Source organism: Anolis carolinensis, chromosome 5, assembly GCF_035594765.1.
Source record: "Anolis carolinensis isolate JA03-04 chromosome 5, rAnoCar3.1.pri, whole genome shotgun sequence".
Taxonomy (NCBI): Eukaryota; Metazoa; Chordata; class Lepidosauria; order Squamata; family Dactyloidae; genus Anolis; species Anolis carolinensis.
The window spans coordinates 173,364,597-173,389,528 of record NC_085845.1 but is presented as its reverse complement, the minus strand read 5'-3'; the positions used below and the strand labels follow the sequence as shown (position 1 = coordinate 173,389,528).

At 40.0% G+C, this 24,932-nt stretch overlaps 1 protein-coding gene across 2 annotated transcripts in view; it reads left to right on the top strand.

Moving 5' to 3' along the window:
* micall1 (MICAL like 1) overlaps positions 1-24,932 on the top strand; it is a 44,768-nt gene that overhangs the window by 13,072 nt on the left and 6,764 nt on the right. For both annotated transcript variants that reach the window (XM_062982962.1, XM_008120301.3), the window contains exons 2-11: positions 2,690-2,738; positions 8,319-8,460; positions 10,581-10,681; positions 14,400-14,536; positions 16,712-17,262; positions 18,553-18,616; positions 19,754-20,151; positions 21,118-21,587; positions 22,552-22,686; positions 23,624-23,750. In XM_062982962.1, the coding sequence (XP_062839032.1) occupies positions 8,376-8,460; positions 10,581-10,681; positions 14,400-14,536; positions 16,712-17,262; positions 18,553-18,616; positions 19,754-20,151; positions 21,118-21,587; positions 22,552-22,686; positions 23,624-23,750 (2,068 nt within the window). In that variant the 5' untranslated portion in view covers positions 2,690-2,738; positions 8,319-8,375. The remainder of the gene's footprint in view (positions 1-2,689; positions 2,739-8,318; positions 8,461-10,580; positions 10,682-14,399; positions 14,537-16,711; positions 17,263-18,552; positions 18,617-19,753; positions 20,152-21,117; positions 21,588-22,551; positions 22,687-23,623; positions 23,751-24,932) is intronic.

Genomic DNA, 24,932 nt, shown 5'->3' with positions numbered 1-24,932 from the left:
TTGTTGTTATTGTTATTATTATTATTGCTCGGTGGCCAACTATAGTCCGGCCCTCCAACGGTCTGAAGGATCGTGAACTGGCCCCCTGTTTTAAAAGTTTGGGGACCCCTGCCCTAGGCCATCGGAGGTTCCAGCAACACATCCCACACACAATCATACTCTCTTAATATATAGCAACACATATTAAGAGAGTTTGATTGGGACAGTGAAAAAGATGCAGTTTCAAGGTACTCTGTTCATTGTGCTGTTCTCCAGCTAAAACTGAGAGAAGACAAACAAGTTGCTTAAACCACAAACAGATAATAGAAAAGTTACTTTTTTGGACTACAAGTCCTCAAATTTCTCACCACTATAACATCAGAGCTTTGCATATTTAATTCTTCCTGACATCTGAACTTTGCCTTCCTCTGAGGCTGAGACCATTTGATTTGTCCAAGGTCATCTAGTGGTTCCATAACCCTCAACACGTCATCTCCAGAATCCTAGTTGAACACTGAAACCTCTTTCAAATTGTAACTCTCCTGGTTAATTAAAGGTTATGTTAAGAAAACAACTCCTGATAATTGAACAGATACCATCATAACCAACCAACCATGATATATGCACCAGACATCTGCATGTCCTAGGTTGCCAATTTTCTTCCTTCTTCAAGGATTGGATTTAAATGTTCTCTCAAGGAATCTTTAGGTCTTCCAGTGTAACTCTACAGTTAAATTCCTTCAGTCATGCTGAGGATCTAGAAATTTCTAGAGAGAACATCTTTCTAGGAATCTCAAGATCCTCCAATGCGGAGCTCCTGTGCTCCTAACCCCAGATAATGTGGAAGGATGGCTGTATTTGCCAGGCAGTTGGTGGTATTATATCAATGAATGGGATCATTTTATGTTTGTGACACATACTATTTGCATAGAAGGTGTTAACTGACATGTTTTCCCATGCATTCCCCTTTGGGGTTTTCTCCCTAGTGTTCAGCTTCCTCATGTTATCATTGTTTCCCAGTTCTTTTTTACTGAATGGAATTCATTATCGAGAAGCCATTCTGTAGATGAAGAAGGTCAGGAATCTGTGTTATTAGGGGGGTCTCAGACATGTGATGAGTGAAGTTATGTATATCTTCATGACAGCTTGGGAAACTAGTTTCGGGTCTTCTGGTTTCCCTACAGGTTTTGGAATGATTTGAAAACTAGCTCAGACATGTATGCATCCCTACAGAGCTTGATATGAACTATAAAAATGTAGCTACCATGTATTAAAATTATACATATATTTCCGAAGAATGTAGGTTGTCTTACCACAAGAGGAGCCATGCTGGATCATTTTAAAGGTCTATTTAATCCAGTGGTTCTAAACCTGTGAGTCCCCAGGTGTTTTGGCTTACAACTCCCAGAAATCCCAGCCAGTTTACTAGCTGTTAGGAATTATGGGAATTGAAGGCCAAAACATCTGGGGACCCACATGTTGAGAACCACTGATCTAATCCAACCTTGTATTCATACAGGGGCCAAACTATTGCCTACCCGTGGGACATAAATAAGCTCATAAGCTTGTGTTTAATTCATGACTGTCAAAGCCTAAAACAAGCATGTTCACTTCCTATGTAGTCATGGTCTTCCTATATGATGATGGTCTGCCTAGGAAAAACACTTAAGTTTTTAGAAAAGAAACATAAGACCTGACTTTTCTCACAGGCATTTGGTGAATAGGAAACTACGGAATGAGACTTTAACAGCTTGAATAATGGACTATGGATTTTGGAAAACAATTTAGATATGAGATCATGACTCGGCATTTTATTTGGTCTTAATCTGTTTAATTGATTGATATGTATTTTAATAGCGTATGTTTAGATTGTTTATATTTTGATGTGATGTAATGTTTACCCGTGCGGCATTGAATTTCTGCCAGATTTGTAAGCCGCCTTGAGTCCCCTCTGGAGTAGAGAAAGGTTGGGATAGGAATAAAGTAAATAAATAAATAATACAGTAATGTGAAAAGGGCAGTGTGTGCTGGCACTAGTCATGATGGATGCCAACTTGGTCAGACTTAAAAGAGGATTAGACAATGGTTGCCAACCTGGACAGATTTAAAAGGAGATTAGATATGCTATCAGTGGTGGCTAATCATGATGGCAATACGTGACTTCCCATTTCCCATTTCCCTACAGTACAATACAGTAACAGTAAAGAAGCAGTTTCTTTTCAAATGCCTTCCACTCTTTCATTATTATTTGTAAAATGCCACACTTTTATTATTGGTGGTCTAGTAATTGAGGTTCATCTGAATTCCCTGCCTTTTGTGTCCACAATGGAAGGATTTCTTTTCTTTTGGACATGTTTCTCTTCCCTGAAACATGATGATCTGAAGTATCTTTTTAATCAGGCAGACTTTTAAAGAAGAAGGTTTTTAAGATCAAGTCAGGGCTGCTATGGTTTTTAGTTTTAAATATTTCTTTATGGATTTTAACTGAATTTTTAATACCAATGATATTTAATATTTTCATATTTGTAGATTGTAAATTGAATTGAATTGCTTTTAATGTAAGCTGCTTTGAGTCTCCTTGTGGAGATAAAATGTGGGGTATAAATAAACATTATAAACATTATAATAATAATAGTGGCTACCACACAAATTTGATTGTGACCTGGTAGATACTTTTTCTTCATGTAACATTTTCTGTTTTGTTTTACAGGGACTTTAATTCACTTTCTAAGGAGAATGTGTACGAAAACAACCGCCTGGTAAGTCTATGTCTCAGTCTTCACCAGTCATTATTTTACTTTATTTTTGCTTACAGACTTAGTATTCCTTATCCAAAATGCTTGGCATGAGAAGTGTTTTAGATTTTTCATTTTCCTTGGATTTTGGAACATTGGTATATACTACACATAATTAAATATCTTGGAAATGGGATCCAAGTCTAAATACAAAATTTAGCTTATACACATTGCCTGAAGATAACTATATACATCTTTAAAATAATTTGTGGATGAAAGAAAGTTTGTACAGTAGAGTCTCACTTATCCAACACTCGCTTATCCAACGTTCTGGATTATCCAACGCATTTTTGTAGTCAATGTTTTCAATACATCGTGATATTTTGGTGCTAAATTCGTAAATACAGTAATTACTACATAGCATTACTGTGTATTGAACTACTTTTTCTGTCAAATTTGTTGTATAACATGATGTTTTGGTGCTTAATTTGTAAAATCATAACCTAATTTGATGTTTAATAGCTTTTCCTTAATGCCTCCTTATTATCCAACATATTCGCTTATCCAACATTCTGCTGGCCCGTTTATGTTGGATAAGTGAGACTCTACTGTATTTGCTAAACCATCAAAAAGTAAAGGCATTGCTATCCCAGCCATCCATGTGGACAGTTTTGGATTTGTGGATAAGGGTTACTCAACCTATGTTTATTTATTTTGTGTAACTCTAATGCCACTCACACTGAATGGGGAAGCAGTGTGAGAGAGATCCTAAGTGCCTGGTTGTTTATATATCTGGAAATTTGATACTGACACCCAGATATTTGAAATTGACTTCCATTGTGGGTTTACAGTAGGCATTTCCCAATCCACTTTCTTTTCCCGTGGTATTTAAATTACGAAGCGCTTGTTCTCTTTGTCTCTTTTGATGTTCCCTCTTAGCTATTGTATTCATTCATTCACTATTTATTTACTATTTATTTCTCCAAACCAGAACTCGGCATAGACTAAAACAAGATTAAGAGATGGATACCAGGGGTTTTTTTTTCGTGTCAGAAGTGTCTTGAGAACATACTGCAAGTTGCTTCTGGTGTGAGAGAATTGGCTGTCCGCAGAGACGTTGCCCAGGGGATGTCCGGATGTGTTACCATCTTTCTGGGAGGCTTCTCTCATGTCCCTGCAACTTAGAGCTAACAGACAGGAGCTCACCCCGTCTTGCGGATTCAAACCGGCAACCTTCAGGTCATCAACCCATCTCTTAGGTCATTTGTCCAGCAGTAATGCACTTGAATCAGGGACTGGCAAACCATCTCATGGACAGGAAATCAGCTCATTTGCTGTATGTTACTTAGAAATGTTTAATTCCACTTACACATGAAATCTTAGATGCCACCCAAAGTTTACAATTCATAATATCTCGTTTGATATTATTCAGTCTTTATAAACTACCAAGGCAACTCCTTTTCCCTCTTACTTTCATTTTTCTTCATTGCATTTTTAGTCTACTTTTCCACTAAAATAGTGCTCCAGACTGCCAGGAAAGAATAAAAGTAAAAGTATCAACCTGATCAAAGCAGGTTTAAAGTCTATATTGAAAGGTTGTCTCTTCACGTTCATCCTAAATGCAATGTGAGTGGGGAATTGATTCAAACTCTAATAGAAGCACATTCTATAATCTGGAAGCAACTCAGGAAAAAACCCTGTCCCATGTCTTCATCACATGGAAGCTCCATTGGTACTGCTGTTGTCAAGAGAACCTCTAAGCAACCACACGGGTTCATAACAAGACAGGCTGTGTAGGGCTTTAAAGGTTAAAACTTTTCAACTGAATTGAATCTTGAATTGTAAACCAGTGACTGTGCCCTGTAACTACTCACCTCTCTTTCTTGGGAATTTGGGGCTCTGAGTTGTTCCTAAACTGACAAAGACATCCATTAAAAAATATTTCCGATAATTATGTGTTTTGGATGGAGATGGCATTGTATGAATGAATTTTATTGTAACTGTCACACACCAGGAGTACAAAGCATTAAAACATTAAAATCAGAGGAAGCCAGATTTAATGGAGCCATACAAAATTGATTAAGATTTATAAATTAAATTGTATCATTGGGTTAAATAGTTTAACTCCAAGATTTCCCTTGAATTTGTTTAGTCTGTCCTATTCTGGCTTTCTTGCTATCTATTTTTCAGTCTGAACTTCTCAGCATTTTCTGGCCACTGTGGTAAGGGGTGAACAGGTGGGAGTGGAAGTCCTCTAGAAGGTTATTGAGAATGACTCGAGAGCTTACTCAAAATCCCTAATTTAAACTAACTTTGTTTGTATCACATGCTGTCATCCATGAGCTCTGTGACTAGGAGTATTTTTATTGCTTTCTTGTCTTTAAAAGAAAGGAAAAAAAGTATACTAAGATCTCCAAGGCAAATATTTCCGTGCTTTCTGCTGCTATTCCTTCAAACATGGAAAATGGGCATATTCATGTTTACATGACAAATTTGCAGACCCATACTTGCAGCCCAATGGAACAGGCATGCCATGACAGTAGAATAACATGGTTGGATGCCATCTGGCCTAGTTAAGATACCACATGCATAAATAATAATCTTGGCTGGGTAGAGGAGCACTGATATAATTGCAGAGTTCTGGTTGGGGATGGGTAGCTGTGATATAAAGTTTTGGTAGGGTTTTTTTCTGGTGGGAGAGAACTGAGCAAGCAAGTATACAGCTATACAAACATACATTGACAGTCCTTAAGTGAGAGGCTGCCTAAAGATTTTATCACTTAAGGTGGACAAACCAGGACTGTAGCTGGGCCTTTGGTGATGATCCATATCACAGGATGCCATGTGCATTCATGCCAGTTTGCCTCCCACCACCTCATAATTCTCCCATCTCTAGCTGTTAACAGGCAAAACTCATCAATAGTTAGCAATCCTGCAACTTTCTTGTCACCTGCCTTGGTCCCTTTTGCACCAGTACATCAGCAGTAACATGATGGCAAAGACCAAGATTCTCCTACTTTCCCCTTCACCATTCCAAAGCTGGCTGCTTCCCTTTTATTTAATACATATATTTGGCTTTTTAAAGAAAATACTGAAAATAAAAGTAACAAAAATTAATAACTATCAAGCAGGAAGTTGGGCTTACTAGATTGTGTGAAAGTTTGATTGTGGGACCACAGATTAGCAAATCAGTGAAATTGTGCTGAAGATAGGTGCAATAGTGAAGGTACTCAATGCAATATGTATCTACTATCAGCACTAACACAACTGTAGTGGGATAGTGTTTTTAAATGTCCTTAGCCTCACCCATGTAATAAAGATTATGCCACCATAATTTCAATAATATATGATTTGCATAGATCTGTGTTTAATGTGCATCTGATTTCTAATTCTTTTGATATGTTCATAGGATCTTGTTCCCAATTATTCCGTTGTTTCATCTTGTAATAATAACCATGCATTAATTTTCATGGTGTTTTCTTTCCGTCTTTGTTTTACTGAAGGTGAACTGCTGTTTATTAATGAAATAAACAAGTTGTGACAAGCTTGAAGTAGTCATACTTGGCAATCATCCATTCACAGCAAAATTTTTGAGGCAGTTCAATCTGAGAGAGAGGGAGACTGACTGACTTCAATGAATTTTATGAATCCATGGGGATTACAACCTAAATTTCAAATTCCAGACAAGCACTCTAAACACTGTAATGTACTTGTACTGACTTTTGACTTTTTTAAACAGAAAAACAGGATTAAAAATTTATTTCTCTCTGTCTGATATGCATATGATATGCAATTTAACATCAGTTTTAAGTGCTGACATCCTCAAAAACATAGGAGAATGACTCACCCAAGGTCACCTGGTGAGTCTGTGGAGCAGCTGAGAATTGCTCACAGTCCAGCATGCTTTCTAATGAGCTGCTGCTGGAAACAAATCGAGCACTTCCACTCCTTTCTTCATCCCAGAAAAATCAATTTGTTTTAGTCATGTTGTTTCGTCCACTCTGTATTGACACAGGTACTGGCTTTTCTGCTAACCTGTTCTCACTTGAAGTGTTTTTCATTTGCACAATGTTTTCTACTAACAATTTTCCCATTGCATAAATTTGAAGGGGCACTTGACAGAAATGGAGGTCAGGAAAGAAAGACGAGGAACTATGAAGTATAGGACATCTTATAGCGTTTCTTGTATTTTATCTTGTAGCTCAGAGCTGACTGAGAGTTGGTGACTAGTGCATGACCACTTTGTGAACTTTCAGGGACAAGCAGAAAATTAACCTCAGAAAGCTTTAATTTTCCAGTTCCTGGCTAGACCAATGTCCAGCTACAGGACTCCTCCATGGGAAACAGTTTCTGTGTACAGGTTTTAAGCATAACAGGAAATCAGTAGATTGTGGCTGAGGCAAAGGTGTGCTAGTCTTCTTAACCAATATCTTTACAGCCCACCCAATACATTTCCTTGCTGTCTCTGAAGTAGGGTTGCAATGTGAATGAAGCTCTTTAGATTGCTTTTCATGTCTTAGTTGAACTAGATTGATAAAGATTTCTGATTACCAAATGTTTAATAATGGCAGCAACACATTGCTACACACACACATACACTGCCCTCTCCCCAATTAAACTGCTAAAAGAAAAAAAAAAGCTGGGACTGACAGTGAGCAGTAGTCAATATTGTAGGCAAAGGCTTAGAGCTTCCTTCATTTTTGATCTTCAAAACAATTTTCTCAGTTTGAAGAGTGTGTTTCTTGCATGGGGATCTAGTTGCAGATTAAAGCATTGCAATTAAAAGTAATGTAGCATCTAGAAGCCTAACATCTACCTCATCTGTCTTATGTGCTGAAAAGGGAAGGGGCTCAATTAGTTCAGTCCTTTCTGGGAGCTCATATTGGAAAATTGACACCATTTTACATTATCTTGCTGATAGGGAGAAATTATTTCTTTGCATAAAGTAGGCACTCTTCAAGATAAAAAGAATGTCAAAGGTAGGTCACAACAAAATGTTCAAAATCATAGTGGAGACAACCACGATATGTAAATTGATACTCTTTAGAGATGCCAGGCATTAAAAGAAGCAGCACAAACATAAAAAGGACAAGTCTTTTAATGTTTGTCCTGCAAAGAGGAAGGACTGCAGAAAGACCTCTCTGTATTTGACACTTATATCAGTGCAGCCTTCCCTTTTCTGTATAAGCTCTGTAAGTTTCAAAAGTTGGAAGTCTGTTTTAAAGATTCAAATGGAAGCCAGCAGGGATACTTGGGGAATAAGAGCTGACCTGATAGAGCTGTCAAAAAGAGTAACCTCTGTATACAAACAGTGGAAGGAAAGTTGTCCTGATCCTATTTCAGATGCAGTCAACAGGAAAGAGGTGACAGGAACACAGACTGACATAATAATGTCTGTCACAAGGCTGTTATTCTTTATTGTTAAGTCTTCTATGATTTCCCTCATTTTCAGAGCTTTATAAATGCTTCTTTTGTAGATTAGGGAAGGCATGCTAACTGTGAGTGGGTTCTGGGAGTTCTAGTTTTTTTTTTAATACTCTTTCCAAACTGTGATTTTGTGCCAACCTTAGTTTCTGAACAGTTTTCCTCCTGTTACTTCTGCAGGCATTTGAGGTGGCCGAGCAGGAGCTGGGGATCCCTGCCCTGCTGGATCCCAGCGATATGGTCTCCATGAAGGTCCCCGACTGCCTCAGCATCATGACTTATGTGTCTCAGTATTACAACCATTTTAACAGTCCCAGCCAAGGTGAGAACACCACCCTTCTCTCCCACCCTCCTCCCTACCCCCTAACTTTACTACTTTCAACTTCATACTATGGCTGCTGGGGAGCTCTTTTTTTGTAATGCTGCAGCATTCGCTTCTTTGGTCTTCTTACAACCTGGGTGCTTGTGGGAAGTCCTTAGAGTTGCTCACCTTCTTGAACACCCTTTTGTACATATAACAAGTCTCTACCCTTCTGCAGAACTTTTATTGGGATTGAGTGGGGAGGGGACATCCAAAGGAGAAAAACCCACAAGTGTCTTTACATTTCTCTGACAGTAAAAATACTGTGATAAATGATTAACCTTTTTCTATGTTTTTATGGGAGCCACAATCAATTTCTTGAAGTAACTCTGCTTAATGGTAGGATTAGTTACATGGAGGGATGGCTTTTATCTCTTAGTTACCCTGAGTTATTTGGGAGGACTTCAAACAGTACTGAAACTTGGAAAATCCCACCTTTCTTTTCATCTTGGGGCTGGTCCCAAATGTGCTTTGGGAATGCTTTAACACCAAGATTTCAGCATGATAACAACTCTCCCCAAGCAGAGACTTACAGCTTCTGAACACACTATGGCCAAAATCCTTTTATAGCACAGCATATATAATACATAGGTCTATGAGGAGAACTACTATATCCCTCCATTCAATCCCCTAGCTATATTTACTGCTTTTTGCTTCTGTAGCCCTTTCCAGAATCTTCTGGAGGTCTCAGCAGTTGATGTCATGGTTCTACGCCAGGCCAGACATGTCTCTGATTTCCCCTTCCCCTCCAGCGTCCCCTGAATGACTTGAGAGAGGGCTTGCTGCTCCCATTAAACAGTGAATCTGGGTATGGGCTTTGGTTCTTGTCAGGAGTAGAAGATAATTTCAAGCTGCCACAACCAAAGCAAGACATATGCAGGTGTAATGTGGCTTTATGTTTGGATAAGTCACTAACAAAATGCCAGCTATTTTGTGTTTGCTACCAAAGTCTCCTGTCACTCAATTCTTCTGACATGTAGCCTAGGGGAGCCTAGGGGAGAAACCTCTCTCATTTGCACTAGATGTGGAGAATGTAAAAAATACTGTCATAGTTAATTCTTCTTTCATTTCCTTCTCCAGTGTGAGAGCTCAGAAGTTTTTTGGGGGTTTTTTCCGTGTCAGGAACAACTTGAGTTACTAGCAGGCTTTTATATTCTTCCTTTCTCCACTGAGTTTATTGTGACCTCTGATTATCCTTCTCCATACTTTATCCTCAGAACAACCCTGAAAAGTGAAATAGGTCAGACAAAGAGGGAATGACTGGCCCAAGATTATCTGGTGATTTTCACGGCTCAGTGGGCACTTGAACCTGGATCTGTCAAGTCCCTGTTCAGCATTCTTGCTACCACACTACACTGACATAGGATATTTGCCTCTGGTAGATGTCTATGTGTGATTTGTATTATATGTATATATGTGAGTGTGTGTGTGCGCACGCATTTAGATATGAGGATTACTTTTTTATTTGTTATGTCACCCGTAGCTTACACTGTCAGGGCGACAGATAGTATAAAAACACAACAAAAAACCATAATATAAATAAATATAAATAAAACAACCATTCCAAAATTACAAGCACAGTAAAAACACCAGTAAAATCACAACTGTTATTGTTATGGTCATATTATTATTTCTATTTCTAAAAACATAAAGTAGAACAGTAATTAGGCACCATCTCTTTCTTCTAGCCAGAAGAGGAGCTAGGAGGTTGTGATGGACACAAATATGGGCTAGTTGCCAAGTTCCTGTCAACATTTGTAAATGCCTGACACTCCGCATGACTTTAATTATGCTGTTCAGACACTTAAGCCCTGTGCTAAGTCGGGCTTAAATGATCAAAACAACAACTATGAAGTATGGAGCAGGGAAGAGATGAATTGTTTGTCCTCAGAAGTCAGCAGGTAGGATAGAAGTCAAGATTTTGAACTTGAGCCCCAAATGTAGGTTGTAGCAAAGTGTGAAAAGCCAAGTAGTCATACTGGGCCATTCAAAACAAAGAGATAATACCAATTGTTTCTCTTTTCTGGCACACCATCTACCATTGTGAACTGGCCTGACTTTTTTTCTCTCTACCTTTGCAGCTAGAATCCCCCCATCTCTGAAGCGTCCAGCAGGTGCCTCTGCTCCCACCCTGCCAACTCATGAGTCTACAGCTACATCTGATACTACATCTGCACCGCAGGTATCAGAGCTTGCTAAAAGCAGGGCCCATCTAATTGGCCCACATCTCTTCATTTGCTTCTAGTTTTGCTTTCTGAGCTGATACCCTTCAAAAGAAATTCAGAACAGATGGTGTTGCTAGTTTTCTCTTGGCTCTATGAAATGCTCTCTCTAGTCATTGTTTATATTCCATATTTTAAATGTTTTCTACGCTGCTGCAAGAACTCCAATTATTAGCTGGTCTAAACATGTAATAATAGAATACAATAAAATAGTTCTGTCTCCAAGAAGGTGCAATGGGCCATGTGCAACTTGTAACTCAACCAATTGTACCCTGGATGCCAGCTCACTAGGATCATGTTTATCATGCCCATTACTGCAAGAATATAAAGGTTATCAAAATATATACATATCATAATGTTAATAGCAGAATTCATTCTGCAGAGAGGCTGTAGCTGAGTGATAGGGCACATATTTTGCACACATAAGGTTCATCCTCAGTATCTTCTGACACAGCTGGAAAAACTCCTGTGGTGTTGGTACCAGTCAGTTTTAACAGCGATAGGCTAGATAGAATCTGTGATGCAGTGTCAATTGGCTTCCTATGTTAGTTCTAATATTCCAGAGGTTTTTTACCTTATATATTCCTAATTGGAAGACACACCAATAAAGGTTAGAACCAGAGCAGAGCTGCTCTTGAAGTGATAGTAATGGGGATAATGGAAATGATCCAAGATGGTTTCTCTTCTTAATGGCAATGAGAAGGCTTCTCTCTTTGGGGCAGTGTGGTTAGATTTTGGATTGATGCCTGGACCTGGATTGTTTTATTGTTATTATCCTTCAGATGTAGCATTAAAAGATTCAGCAGCTATAATAATATCTCTTCTTGTGAGGTACATAGATCTTAGGTGATTTGTTAACTCTTAGAAGATTGCCTCTTTCTCAACCCTGGAAATCCCTTAAAGAAGGAAAGCATTGACTAAAGAGGCTCCACTCCAGTGTTCTCCAATACATCCTCATCCAGATATCTTGTACTGCAAATCCCATTGTTCCAGATAACAGATGGTTGATTTCGGAGCTGTTGTCCAAAGCACTATCAGGCACTATGCTTAGAAAGGTTGCTTAATTCATTCCAGAATTAGATAACAGCCCATGTATATTTTGGAAGTAGCTAAGTACAGTAGAGTCACTTATCCAACATTCTGGATTATCCAACGCATTTTTGTAGTCAATGTTTTCGATATATCATGATATTTTGGTGCTAAATTCATAAATACAGTAATTACTACATAGCATTACTGTGTATTGAACTACTTTTTCTATCAAATTTGCTGTATAACATAATGTTTTGGTGCTTAATTTGTAAAATCATAACCTAATTTGATGTTTAATAGGCTTTTTCTTAATCTCTCCTTATTATTCAACATATTTGCTTATCCAACATTCTGTCAGCCCGTTTACGTTGGATAAGCGAGACTCTACTGTATTAGCATAACGATCTGTCATATATGAACTAAATGAAACAGCCATTTGTGATATAGTGAAACCATAGTCTGGTAAAACTATTTAGTATATGACTTGACCTCCTTTGCATATTGTGATTACCCTGAAATCTTTTGGTCAGGGTTGCAGCTCTGTGGACCATCTTCCTCCAAGACAAATTTTCTGAAGATTCATGCAGCATAGTTAGTGGTTAGGAGTTGGATGTTGAAGGCACCAGGTTGGAGAAAGATATAGTGGGAATGAGGAACGTTATAGTCTTCCGGATGGCACTGGACTACATGTCTTATCAGCCTTAGGGCCCTTTCACACAGCCATATAACCCAGAATATCAATGCAGATAATCCACAATATCTGCTTTGAACTGGATTATCTGAGTCCACACTGCCATATAATCCTGTTCAATATGGATTTTATACAGCTACTAGCTGTGCCCTGCCATGAGTTGCTGTGGCCAATTGGAATTGCACTTAATAGCCTCGCTGCTTCTAAGCCTGGGCGCTTTCTATATAGGGGCCTCCTTGCTTGGGCTGGTTGAATGGGATGGAGTGGCCTGATGGCTTCCAAACCTGAGGGTTTTCCATCTAGGGTAAATCTTGGTTGGGCAGGTTGAAGAGGAGTGAATAGTGTTGCTGGTTGGAAGCCTGGCCACTTTCTACCTTGTGGAATTGTTGGTTGGCCAAGTCGAATAGGATTGAATAGTCTGTGTGCAGCAAGTATGAATGTTGCAATTAGTTACCTTGATTAGCATTGAATGGCCTTGCTGGTTCAGGGCCTGGCTGTTTCCTGGTTGAGGAAATTCTTTTTTGGGAGATGTTAGCTGGGCCTGATTTTTTCCTGTCTGGAATTCCGCTATCTGGTATTCTCCTGTCTTCTGAGTGTTGATTTGTATGTAGTATCCTGATTTTAGAGATTGTATTGTCCTGTTTTTTTATTAGAGGACAGTAATTATTACATATGATATACAATAATGTTATGTCGTTGTTACTGTATTTAGGAATTTAGCACCCAAACATTGCCACATTTACTAAAAAGAATTGACTACTAAAAGGCAGACTGCCTTGGGTAATAGAGAACATTGGGTGAGTGAAGCTTGGATAAGTGAGAGTCTGCTGTATTGTCTGTCTGGATGCCAATGTGAATGTCTTGGGTAATAGAGAACTTTGGCTAAGCGAAGTTTGGATAAATGAGACTCTGCTGTATTGTCTGTTTGGAGGCCAAGTGTGATTGTTGCCATTCGCGAGCTTGATTGGCGCTGAAAGGCCTCACAGCTTCAGTGTCTGGCTGCTTGTTGTCTGCGAAGCTGTTTATTATTATTGTTGTGGTTGTTATTGTTATGATTATAATTGAGGGGTAAATTGAGGGAAAGAGGAGGAGAAATTGTAAGTAATTGAGGGAGAACTCTTCCTCCCACTCCTCCTCCTCCTGCCCCCCCCCCCCCGGTACCTCCGTGGTGTCAGTGTGGCTCTGTTTCACGGGGCGTCGTGGGCCAGGCCCCTCCGTTCCTCCCTCCTCCCTCTGTTTCCTTCCCGACATTGAGGAGGAGGAGAAGCATGGTGACACCTTCTTCTTTTACGCGTCTGGGCAGAGGAGGCGGAGGCGGCTAAAGAGAAGGGTGGGCGGGGAGAAGGCCTGGCCGCCGGGCCTTCTCCTTGCTGCCTCCCCGGCCCCGGCCAGGCATCGCCAGAGGGCGGCGGCGGGGGGCCCCATGCAGGCCTCGCTGTTGCCTCCTCCCCGGTGCCATCCCCGATGCAAGACCCGCACCTCTCTCCAGGCCCTCCAGACGCAGTGCAAGATGGCAGCAGTGTCGTCACGGGAAAAGGGGACCACGTGGCAGCGTTCATTGAGGGGAGGGGTGGGTTTTTTTCTGTCCACGAGAGGGGTGCCATTTGGCGCAGGCGCAGATGGCGTGTTCTTGTTTTTTGGGGTTTATCGTCCCCGTGGAGGTGCGTGATGTGTTATTTTGTTGTATGAACCTAGAGGCAAGGATGGTGGTTTGTGCTGCCAAATTTATAGGTTCTGGGGCTTGTACTTTTGTTGTTTAGTGGCAGGCGGCGATTTCATTACTCATATATATATAGATAGATAGATAGATAGATGTGGAAGGGGCCTTAGTCAGCAGAGACAGTTGTGAAAGGTGATGAGAGCTTCTGGAGGCTGTCCTCCACCTGTCACTTAAGTCCAACTCTGTGTTCCAAGTCATGGAGGCACATTTATTAGACATTTATTTTTTACTTCAGGATGATGTTGCTGAAGGCCTGGCAGAGCAGTCCCAACATACCACCCTTAGCAGCACTTGTGCAGCTTGCCAACAACATGTTCATCTGGTCCAGCGCTATCTGGCCGATGGAAAGCTCTACCACCGTCAGTGCTTCAGGTAAGCTCTTCCAACCCAAGTCATTTGAAAGCAGACATTATCACCTCTTTTCCTAGTGGAGAAGACCACCAGAAACATCTCTCATTTCCTGAATGATGATCTGAGAAGCCTATTAATCTGCATTTTAAAGAGGAAAAATAATGTGCTGGAAAGAGGAGTCATCAAGATTTTGTATTTAAATAAAGACTATAATTTGTGCACTCAAAAGTTATTTTTCTAACTGGCGACTGTCTTTTATGTTTTATAGACTTATTGCTCAGGCTATCTTTTTTCTTGTTAGTATTAACATTCAACAAAAGTATCAAATACCCTTTGAAAAATAAGAGAGAATATTTGAATATGGAGTTGAATATTGTGAGTTTGTGGTGACATTTTCTGCTACATGGAGCTCTGCTATTAAGTACAAATACCCAACACTCATAATTCTTAAGGTCAAGTCCATTTTTGGGTTGTTGTTCATATTATTCCTGTTTTGAGGTGCATACAAAGGTTCAGTAAGGGAGTGAGACATTTTCCAGACCAGTTTTCATAGCTGTGTGTGGTATGTGTCTTCTCTAGAAAAGAGAAGACATGTACTATATAATGTGTCAGTCTGTGTTTCATGGGGATAAACTCGCTACATATTTTCTGTCAGTCTGAGAACAATATCAGATACTTTGGAATGTAAACAGATTGGTAAAATGCCCATAGAATGATATTTAAGAAGCATAGGTATTCAAGAAGGGATGGAGTGAGGGGACAGCAGTACATTTTGGAACGAACACAAGACAATGCAATATATACTAACTGGAACAGGTAAGAAGAACAACTAGCCTACTTCAACTGTCTTATCAGTTGTGATTCATTTTGAATTGTCAATAAACAAGTTGCGGGGGGGATATTAAATAGGTTTAAAGAAATTTCAAATGAGGCAGCTTTTCTGCATACCTCTACTGCAGTGGTTCTCAACTTGTGAGTCCCTAGATGTTTTGGCCTTCAACTCCCAGAAATCCTAACAGCTGGTAAACTGGCTGGGATTTCTGGGAGTTGTAGGCCAAAACACTTGGGGACCCACAGGTTAAGAACCATTGCTCTAATGTATAATGCTGTTGTCTATGACAACCTGCTTGATATACTAAAGACAATAATTGCCCTGATTTGATGCCCTAAAATGCTGATTTATAGGGACACTAGTGAGGTTATAATAAGAATAGATATTTTTAAGTAATTATGAACACCTGTAAAACGTAACAAGGAAAATAAACTAGTGCATACTTATGTAGTTATAGAAGCCTGTTAAAGCTGTGTTAATTCTTCATACAGACAAGAATGTATTCTGTCATGTGTAATTTGCTATATTATATCATTAAAGATTATGAATATACATGGGATAGAATTATGTGCAACTGAAAGCCTTTATGAAATGCCTGTATGATGCCTTAGTAGACACATAAGAAGTGATGGAAGAAACCGAGGATAATGATGGATAAAAAGGGATGTTAAGTGGTTTAGAAAGATGACGTTTTTATGTATATTGACTGTTATCAAGTCTTGAATAAAGAGATCAAGGTCCAGTCCTTATGACTGTCCCTATAAAAGGATAATATCTTGATGGCTAAATGTAACATGATGTAATGGTATTAGTGGTGCCTTAACATGCAATGCAATGAAATATCCCGAAGCTATACACCCAGACATTGCTATTTCTGTGTTTTCCCATAAAGGGAATGTATATGATTATATATCTATGAATACTTCCGATAATAGTTTCCAAAGAGATTGCTCATTTCCCCAGTAAATATCCTGAGATTCTCATACTTGAAAATTCTCAAGTGGACTGTTGATGATAATCTGGCATGCCTGGTTTAACCATCCTCATGAGCTGGGCACTCAGGTGACCAGACAATGGGACCCCAGACAGAATCCACTTTTGTCTGACAGTCCCTCAGTCTAAGAGGTAGAGGTGGATAATCACCTCTAATTCACCGCTCTGTAGTACTTTCTTCCTGACACATGTATGATTGATCTGTCAGTTTACAAATGGGAAAGGGAGGCCAAAAAATGGAGGTTAAATGCCCGGATTCTTGCAGGTAATCTGGCAGAATCATGAACTGAATGTTGCTCTTTTCAGTACTTTGGTGATTGTTAGGACATAACACTTTCTTACCTTCTGGTAACAAGCTTTCTTTCTGACAGATGTAAAGAATGCTCCAGCACACTTCTTCCTGGATCTTATAAGCCTGGACCTGAATTGGGCACATTTGTATGCACCCAGCATCGTGGGAAGCTGGGTCTGAGTGGGAGAGCTGAGCGGAGGCCGAGTCCAGATCTTCAATATGTAAAGGAAAGCAAAGAGCCTGGGATAGTGACTGCTGGTGCAGAGGAAGAGAATGGAATATTAGAGACTCATCCATCAGCTATAGAAGAGAGAGACAAAGGGGGGAAAGTTGTTGACAGAGTGGAAATAAAGATTGAGGTGCCTCTAGTCCAGCCAAAGAATGAAACACTTGCATCTGCTCCTGACTCTGAGCCTTCCTCCCAAATGCCTCTCAAGCCCCCTGTGCCAGCAAAGCCCCCAATGTTTATCCAGGACAAAGCTAAGCTCATGGAACCTCGCCCCACTCCTGCCCCCCGGAAGAGCATAGACACTACAACTGTGTCACCACCAAACTCTCATCCTGTTCCAAGGCCCAGAGCCAATATCCAGACTGAGAGCTGCAGTGAGCCAGGATCTGGCGTGGTCAATGGTAAGGAAATGTGAGCCAGTCAGGAACTCAAGAAATGGCTTTTGTGGCTCCATGCCATTGCATGATGCTAATGTCAGATGGAATGTGTATGAATTGTAGGCACAAGCAAAAATCATCCACTGTAAATATGGTCCTCAAGGTTTCCCCAGATTGCTATTCTCTCTTTCCTTCCCCCATCTTTATAGCATGATTATCTTTGTGGTTCCCAGCCTTTATATTTTCCCCATTCTGAAAGGTTAAAATGCATCTCCTGGTAGCCTTGTTACTGCCGATAATAGGTTTATGGAAAAATACTGTGGGATTTTCTTGACATACCCTCTTTTCATTGAAAGGCAGCTTCTGAAAACTCTGAAATTGAAAATGGTCCCTCAGCTGATAGAGGACTTCCATCCGTGATTTAACTGGAGATGTTTGAGACTGGATCTAGGACCATCTTCTGTTTATAAAATATTTGTTCTGTGGGAGAACGTTGTCCTCTTTGCTGTTTGCACTGCAGAGGCATTGCAGAAAAAAGGGAATACTAAGAAAAGCAACCCTGCCCCAGAGCCCTGTGAATAGGAAAAAACACAACAGAAGTGACACATAAATCTTGGGACAAAATATCAAAGCAAGTCAGTATCAGCAAACAGCAAATTTGTGGGTTTAACGGTCTGCTTAGAAGAGCATAATTTGTCAGGGTTGGGAACTTGTGGCCTCCTGTTTGATGTAATAATAAAAATAATAAAAAACTTTATTTATATCCCACCTATCTCCCCAGGTGGACTCAGGGTGGATTCCAACAGAATTCTGCTGTTTTCCATGCTGGTAGTGGAAAAACAGCTGACATACAGGGTTTAGAACAAGTTGTTTTTTTAAAGATTACAACTTAATTCTCCAGTGACCATGGTCACAATCCCTAACACACAAAATTTTTGGTTTCCCATGTCTAGTAGGTAAGTTGTTAAACAGAATGCTTGGCCACTTGAATTCCTGAGTTAAGAAATAGGCAAGATAAGTAGGGTGGCCAAAAAAGCATGGAAATAGAGCATGGATGAATGTCGCTTGGGCCTGTCCTCAGCGTATAAAGATAAGCTGTGTTAGTCCTGCTCCCAGAGGCAGACATCCTCCCTCATAATGTAAGAGATTACAGTACTTTTAGAAGACATTGTACAAATGTATGATATGATAAAGTTTTCATCAAGAAAAGAGCAGTCATTTTGTTTGCGAAATACATTTCCAATATTTTAATTGATTTGGAACCATTTTCTAGAAGATGCCACACACTTGCTGTTTTCTTCAATTCCGGATTAGGTAGGCCTTCTGACCCCTGTCCTCCAGTTCCGAAGCCCAGAGGCAGGCCAGCATCCTCAGACCGGTATGTCTTTTTGCTCTGAAATCACTTTGAGACAGAATAAATCTGATAAATTTCAGATCATAAGGCCTTCTGAACTTCTGGATTACAAGTCAAAATATTAATTAAAAGTGATTGTATATTTGTAATAGAGGTTACTCCAGAAGATAGCATTCAACATGTAGGAAATACAGCAAAATTGAAAATCCGCAAAATAATTATACTTCTATGCACAACAAAATGTCAGCCTGTAAGTCTAATATTGTTATTTTCTTCTGTATGATTTTTAACAGCTTTGCCTGATGAAGAAGCCAGCAAAAGTTCAAAATCTTGCATGATGTATTTTATGCATTTTGGCCAATAGAGATTATCCCAGGGTAGAAAAAGGCTTTGGGTGATTAATCTGCACAAAAAACAGTAAACTTTGTGGTACTTTAGAGGTCAGCAAACCTAATGAGCGTTTAAAGTGGTACAAGAGTCTTTTTTCATATCATAAACTGTTCTTAGTAACTTTAACCACAGAGAGCAGGACTTGAGAATACTAAATGCCATTGCTTTGGCCATTTCAGTTCTGTCTACTAAAGTTCTGTCTACAGAAGATGGTATTACATACATTGTTTTCTTGTTATTAGAACACTTCCTGTATTTGTAATATCCTGTACCTTTTCATTCTAAAAAGAAAAATAAATGGATGCATCATTTTATTTAAAAAAACTAAGGTTCAGCTGTTGTGGAGGATGGCTTCTTTGCTTAGTAGCCCTTTTCTGATGCTTATGTGGCAGAATTTCAGAATACAATACGGCTCCAGTATCCATGGGAGATACCTCCCTAGATTCCAGTGGTTACCCAAAACTGTGGATAATAGCAAACTTTATATTTTGACTATATATGGGGCAGAAGCATTCCACAGAAGATCCAGAGAACTTCAGAGAAGGGCAGATAAATCTGTATATCTTTGTAATATGGGTAAGTGAAACCATGGATATCATGTCAATGGACAAGGGACACGTATTGTACATGCAGCTTTAGATATCAGGGAGGGAGCAGTTTACTATTGGGGAGCAGTGGACATTGGAGTACCTTTCTATTCCAAGAGAGCTCAATTTTCCCTGCCTGCATCCTTCCTTATGCCATGTCCTCTCTCCCCCCACCTTCCACTAGAACTGGAGAGACACCAAAGCCAAAGGACCCTCCATGGATTGCATTGGTTCAGGGGGAGCCCAAGAGGAAGCCTGCTCCTCCCCCACCAGGTGGTAGCAAGGAGAGTCCACCAAGGGCTTCAGAAGAGGATGAAGATGTTGCAGAGGAAGGGAAGGCACAAGGGAGAGAAAGCAGGCCCACTACAAGGAAATCAAAGCCCTACAACCCTTTTGAGGATGAGGAAGAAGAAGAAATAGGTGAAGAGGAGGGATCTGCCACCCCACAGAATGCTCCAAAGCCAGAGCAGACTGAGGCTGAGACCTCAAGGGCTGCTCACCCCTGGTACGGCATCACCCCCACCAGTAGTCCCAAAACAAAGAAGCGTCCAGCACCAAGGGCTCCCAATGCTTCCCCACTTGGTGAGTCTGTATTGTGTCTTCAAATGGGAAACAGATTAGTCACTTCTGGCATCTTTCCAATATACATAATACCTTCTCTCCTTCACATAACATTTGTGCGTGGTAATTGAGACCCTTTGAATGCTTTCAGTAGCAAAGGATTGTGGCTAAGCTGAACCTCCTTGACCTATATTTAATGGAACATAGGAATTAAGGCCCCATCTACACTGAGATATAATGCATTTTCATAATGCAGTTGAACTGTGTTGAACTACATTATATAAGTCTATACTACCATGTGATGCAGATAATTGCATTTTGAAACTGCATTATATTAATATATTATATTAACATTAATATGCTGTTAATGTTTTCTCCCAATCTTGCATTACTTTCAGGGTTTTTTTTTTTAAAAAAAAATTCTGATGTATCCATAGTGGATTTCTATGGAATGAGAGCTTCCTTTCATCATGCAATCTTTACATTGTGGGTTTTCCTTCTTCCTCTGGGTCATCAAAGCATGCTAGAAGAGGGGGTGTGGGTGCCATCTTGTCTCTCCTTCATAAATAACTACAAATGATCCTTTATCAAATCTGGAGAGCATTTTGCTTCACCCCCTAATTGTTCTCAATTCCTGCAGTAATTGTCTCAGTCAGCATTCCTTTTTACATATGCACTCTGCTTCAAATATGCTGTGAATCAAATGATGGAGAGCAACTTTCTTCAACCCAGGACCCTCTGGGTACCTGAATTACAATTCCCATCATTTCAAGTTATTCAAAACTTCAGGGGGCTTCTGGTTTGGGAAACCTGGCTCAGGATGAATGAATTATAGAAATGGGGTTGGTGATTGAGATGTATTCCTAACCTGCAACCAAGAGAATAAACCAAAATTACTTCTATCTGTAAATGGCCCTAACAAGCAAAGTGGTTCTTCAGGTAAGTGTGTATCACCCCAGCCTCTCAAATGCTTCACTTGTTTTGCAGCTCACCATTCCATCTCTCGAATTTCCCGATCAGAGCCATCTTCTTCCACCCCATCTCCTGCTCTCAGTCTGGAGAGTATCGCATCTGAGTGTTTGGTCAAGGCAGCTGAAAACTTGGAGGAGATATCTGTGCCCAAGAGTTCCTCTGAGCCCATGGTCCATGATCCACCTGCTTCCAGCTTCAACCCCCCACTTGCCAGCATCTCCTCTGGTGAGGGCACTGCAGCTCTTCCCAGTGGCTCCACTGTCTCTTCCTTATCCTCATCCAGTGAGTTGGCTGATTCTGGCAACGAGGTACCAGTGGGGAATTTGCAGACTACCAATAGCTGCTCAGCTGGGAACTTGAAAACCAGCTCTGAGCAAACCTCGCCCAAGCCCCTGGCAGGTGCAACTCCCACACCTGTCCTTTTGGTCTCGGATCTGAATAGCGGGGCTGCCAGGAACTCTCCTTCACCCAAAGCACAGCCAAAGGTAAGTTGAAGTTACTTTCTTAGATAAAGTCTCTGTCCATTATTTCTGACACACTTTCTGCAAGGCTCCTTATGGTACATACTCTCCTAGTAAAGATGCTTGAAAAGCCTAGATGGGATTTGGTGATCCTGGTCCTGCTTATAGTTCAGGGTGGGGGTTCCTTGGGTTTGCATATGCTTTGGCTGCCAGTTCCCAGCAGCTGCAGTTATCAGTGGTAAAAAAAATAGGAAGAGTTGAACTCCCAAATCTTTGGAATGTCAAATATTCTTCACTCCTTCTATAGATCTTTCAAGCAATTACCCCTTTTTCTTGCACTGGTCCTAGGTGTAATTTCAGGCTTCGAGAGTTTGATGCTGAACACTGACACATGACACTGCTTTATAAATTTTATTGGTGGTAAATGATTGCACTGCATTATTAAATAACTTTATTAAGAATTTCTTAACTCTAAAAACAGTTTTACTGCCCCAGGGTTAGGGGTGGACTCTGTTTCTTCGGAGGCCTTTACACAGAGGTTGAATCAACATATTTCAGGAAAACTGCAATTAGTTATTAATGCATGGCAGAGACTGGACTGGATGTCCCTTGCAGCCCCTTCCAACTATAAGAGTGTATGATACTATGAAACCTTGTGCCTGGTGTCAGAGACCAAATTCACTACAGCTGTTCTGCAGAATCCGTATTTGTGCTCTTGACATTGGCTGAAATACAGACCGTCAACATATATGCACAGGCATTTATGAATACTGAAGTATCTTGACAGAAAGCTGTAACCTGAGTTAGAACTTTTCTACCTCTGTAGTTTAGAGTTAATATATTTGGCCTCTTCTCGGTTCCTTTTTAACCATTCCCACTAATTATGTTAGACATGATGACTCCCTCAAAAAAAACATTTAAGTTGAAAAGTAGCCCAGGGTCATAACCTTCCTTAAGGTGATGTTGTGTTTTATGTGTTTGTCCATAGTCATCTTGTAAAGAGAATCCCTTCAACCGGAAGCCGTCACCTGTTGCCTCCCCCTCTATTAAGAAAAATCCCAAAGGACCGAAGCCAGCAAGGCCTCCTGCCCCTGGACATGGCTTTCCATTAATAAAACGGAAGGTAAATGGAAGTAAGAAGAAGGACTGCACTATCTGCTATGGTGTTTTAGGTCAACAATAAAGGAGATGATGATGATGATGATGACGACTTTATTCTTATAACCCACCACCATCTTCCCGAAGGGACTCGGGGAGGTTTAGATGGATACTAAGCTCAGCATAAATAAGGAATTCAAAGTTACATAATTAAAAACATATAATAAATAAACATTATAATTAAAACAGTTAAAACCGGAAAGTAAAAATATCATAAAAATACATCAGTCAACATCACAACCAGTAACTGGAAAAAGTGGGCATTGTGCAAAACACTGAGCAATAGGGCCGGGGCTGGAAATAAAATGCTGGAAAAAACCATTAGATTAGGGCTGGGCAGCCACAATTGCAATCCAAAGGCATGTAGAGGCCTAAGTGGTGCCATGAAGGAGGGACTGATATTTAGATGTAGTGGTAGTAGCTTCTTTCAAAAATATATTCCATACTTAAGAGGTGATGGTTAGGTTTATGAACTGTAGCTCTAGAACCTGCCTTTAAAATATTTCTACCCTAAATTCTCTTCTAACAGCAATTTCTTGACTTCTAGCTATACTCAAAGCTGTGTATACTCATGTTCAGGATTCCAGACTCCTGATGCTGAATTTGTCTGCTTAAAAACAACAGCTTTTAGCTACAAAAGAAAACATACTATTCCATATAGTTGTGCAGGGATGTTCTTAAATCTTCAAGAAGTGCTTGTAGGAGGCAGGAAGCCCAGACTGTAAAGTCCCATCCTGTTCCTGGTGCTTGTTCACTTTTTAAAAAAATAGTATTTTCATTAATTTTAATCTCTATTCTCTGCCTTTGAAGTCTGTTGGTATCTTCCAGAAAGACAAAGCTGCTTGTTTTGTTGTTGCAGTTATTTTTAAAAGAAGTGTGGCTCTTTGTTCTTCTTTCTGCAGGTTCAGTCAGACCAGTATGTCCCTGTGGAAGATATCTATGGTGAAATGGACAGCATTGAGCAACAGCTGGATGAGTTGGAGCACAGAGGAGTTGAGCTAGAAAGAAAACTTCGCAGCATGGAGAATGGTAAGATGAGTGATGCCGCTCTGGGGGAAAAGAGGGAAGGGGAAGACAGGAAGAGTCCTGAGATACAAGGCAGTATTGATTGTCAAGTGGGATAGCTTTTCCTTCAAACTTGCCACTGTGGGATTGTCAGCTTGATCTTGAGTATTATACAACCCCCTTGCCCACGGGACTGATACCTACAGTTTCATTTATCCAATTCTGACAAAATATAGTATCCTTAGGCATTTTCTAGGTCCTCTAGATGACTCTGTGGTGTTCATCTCAGTAGGGTAGGGTCCACCATTTTCCATGGTTTTGCATATCCACAGGAAGTTTGGGAACGAGTCCAGGTTCGGACTGTAGCTCTTGCTTGCAATATATTTCCTCATTGTATCTTGCTTGGGTGCAGAGTTTTTTAGAAGTTGCATATAGTAACATTGATACATGTTTTGGAAATAATTATTTTCAAATTATTTGAAAATCATTATTTATTATCAATTATCATTTTTTCAACATTTTCAATTGTTTAAGGAAAGTAATATTTTTTATTTTTTAAATTTATTTTCTATTTAGAGGATTTTTACCTTGCTCCTCAGCCTCAAAGGCACCCATTAATATTATTTTCAGCATATATTTCAATGCATATTATTGTATGGAAACATAGAGGCTGAGCACAATTATTTGGTCCCTCTGCAAGTGGGAACAGCTCAAGAAACTAGGTCTTCTGTCATAAATTATTTAGAGTCATTTATAAACTAGGAACTTTGTGTTCCAGACATGCCAGAGTCATAAACTTGGGACTGTGCTGTGTTTACAGATTAGCATGTCACAGTAAATAAACCATAGGTTATTGGTTTTGTTACCTCTCTCATAACAGACCAGAACCTCTCTCTGAATGTGGCAATTGTGAAATTGATTTGATTGATATTCAAAGTAAAGGCCTGCTTATGTCACCTGTTTTTTAGTGAGGGAGAGACTGAATTGCAGCTCGTTGAAGAGGTGGGAACAGGACATCAGTTTTATCTCTCAGCTTCACTCCCTGGGGGAGGTGATGGGTGAGGATCACTTGGTAAAATGCTATCTGGTAGGGAATGTGTCTCCATTAAAAACATTGCCAAAGAAGAAAAAGGAATCTGTTGGTAGATTTGAAAGGAGGAGGCAGGTTTTTTAAAAATCCATCATCTGGCACTTTGTGGCAGAACA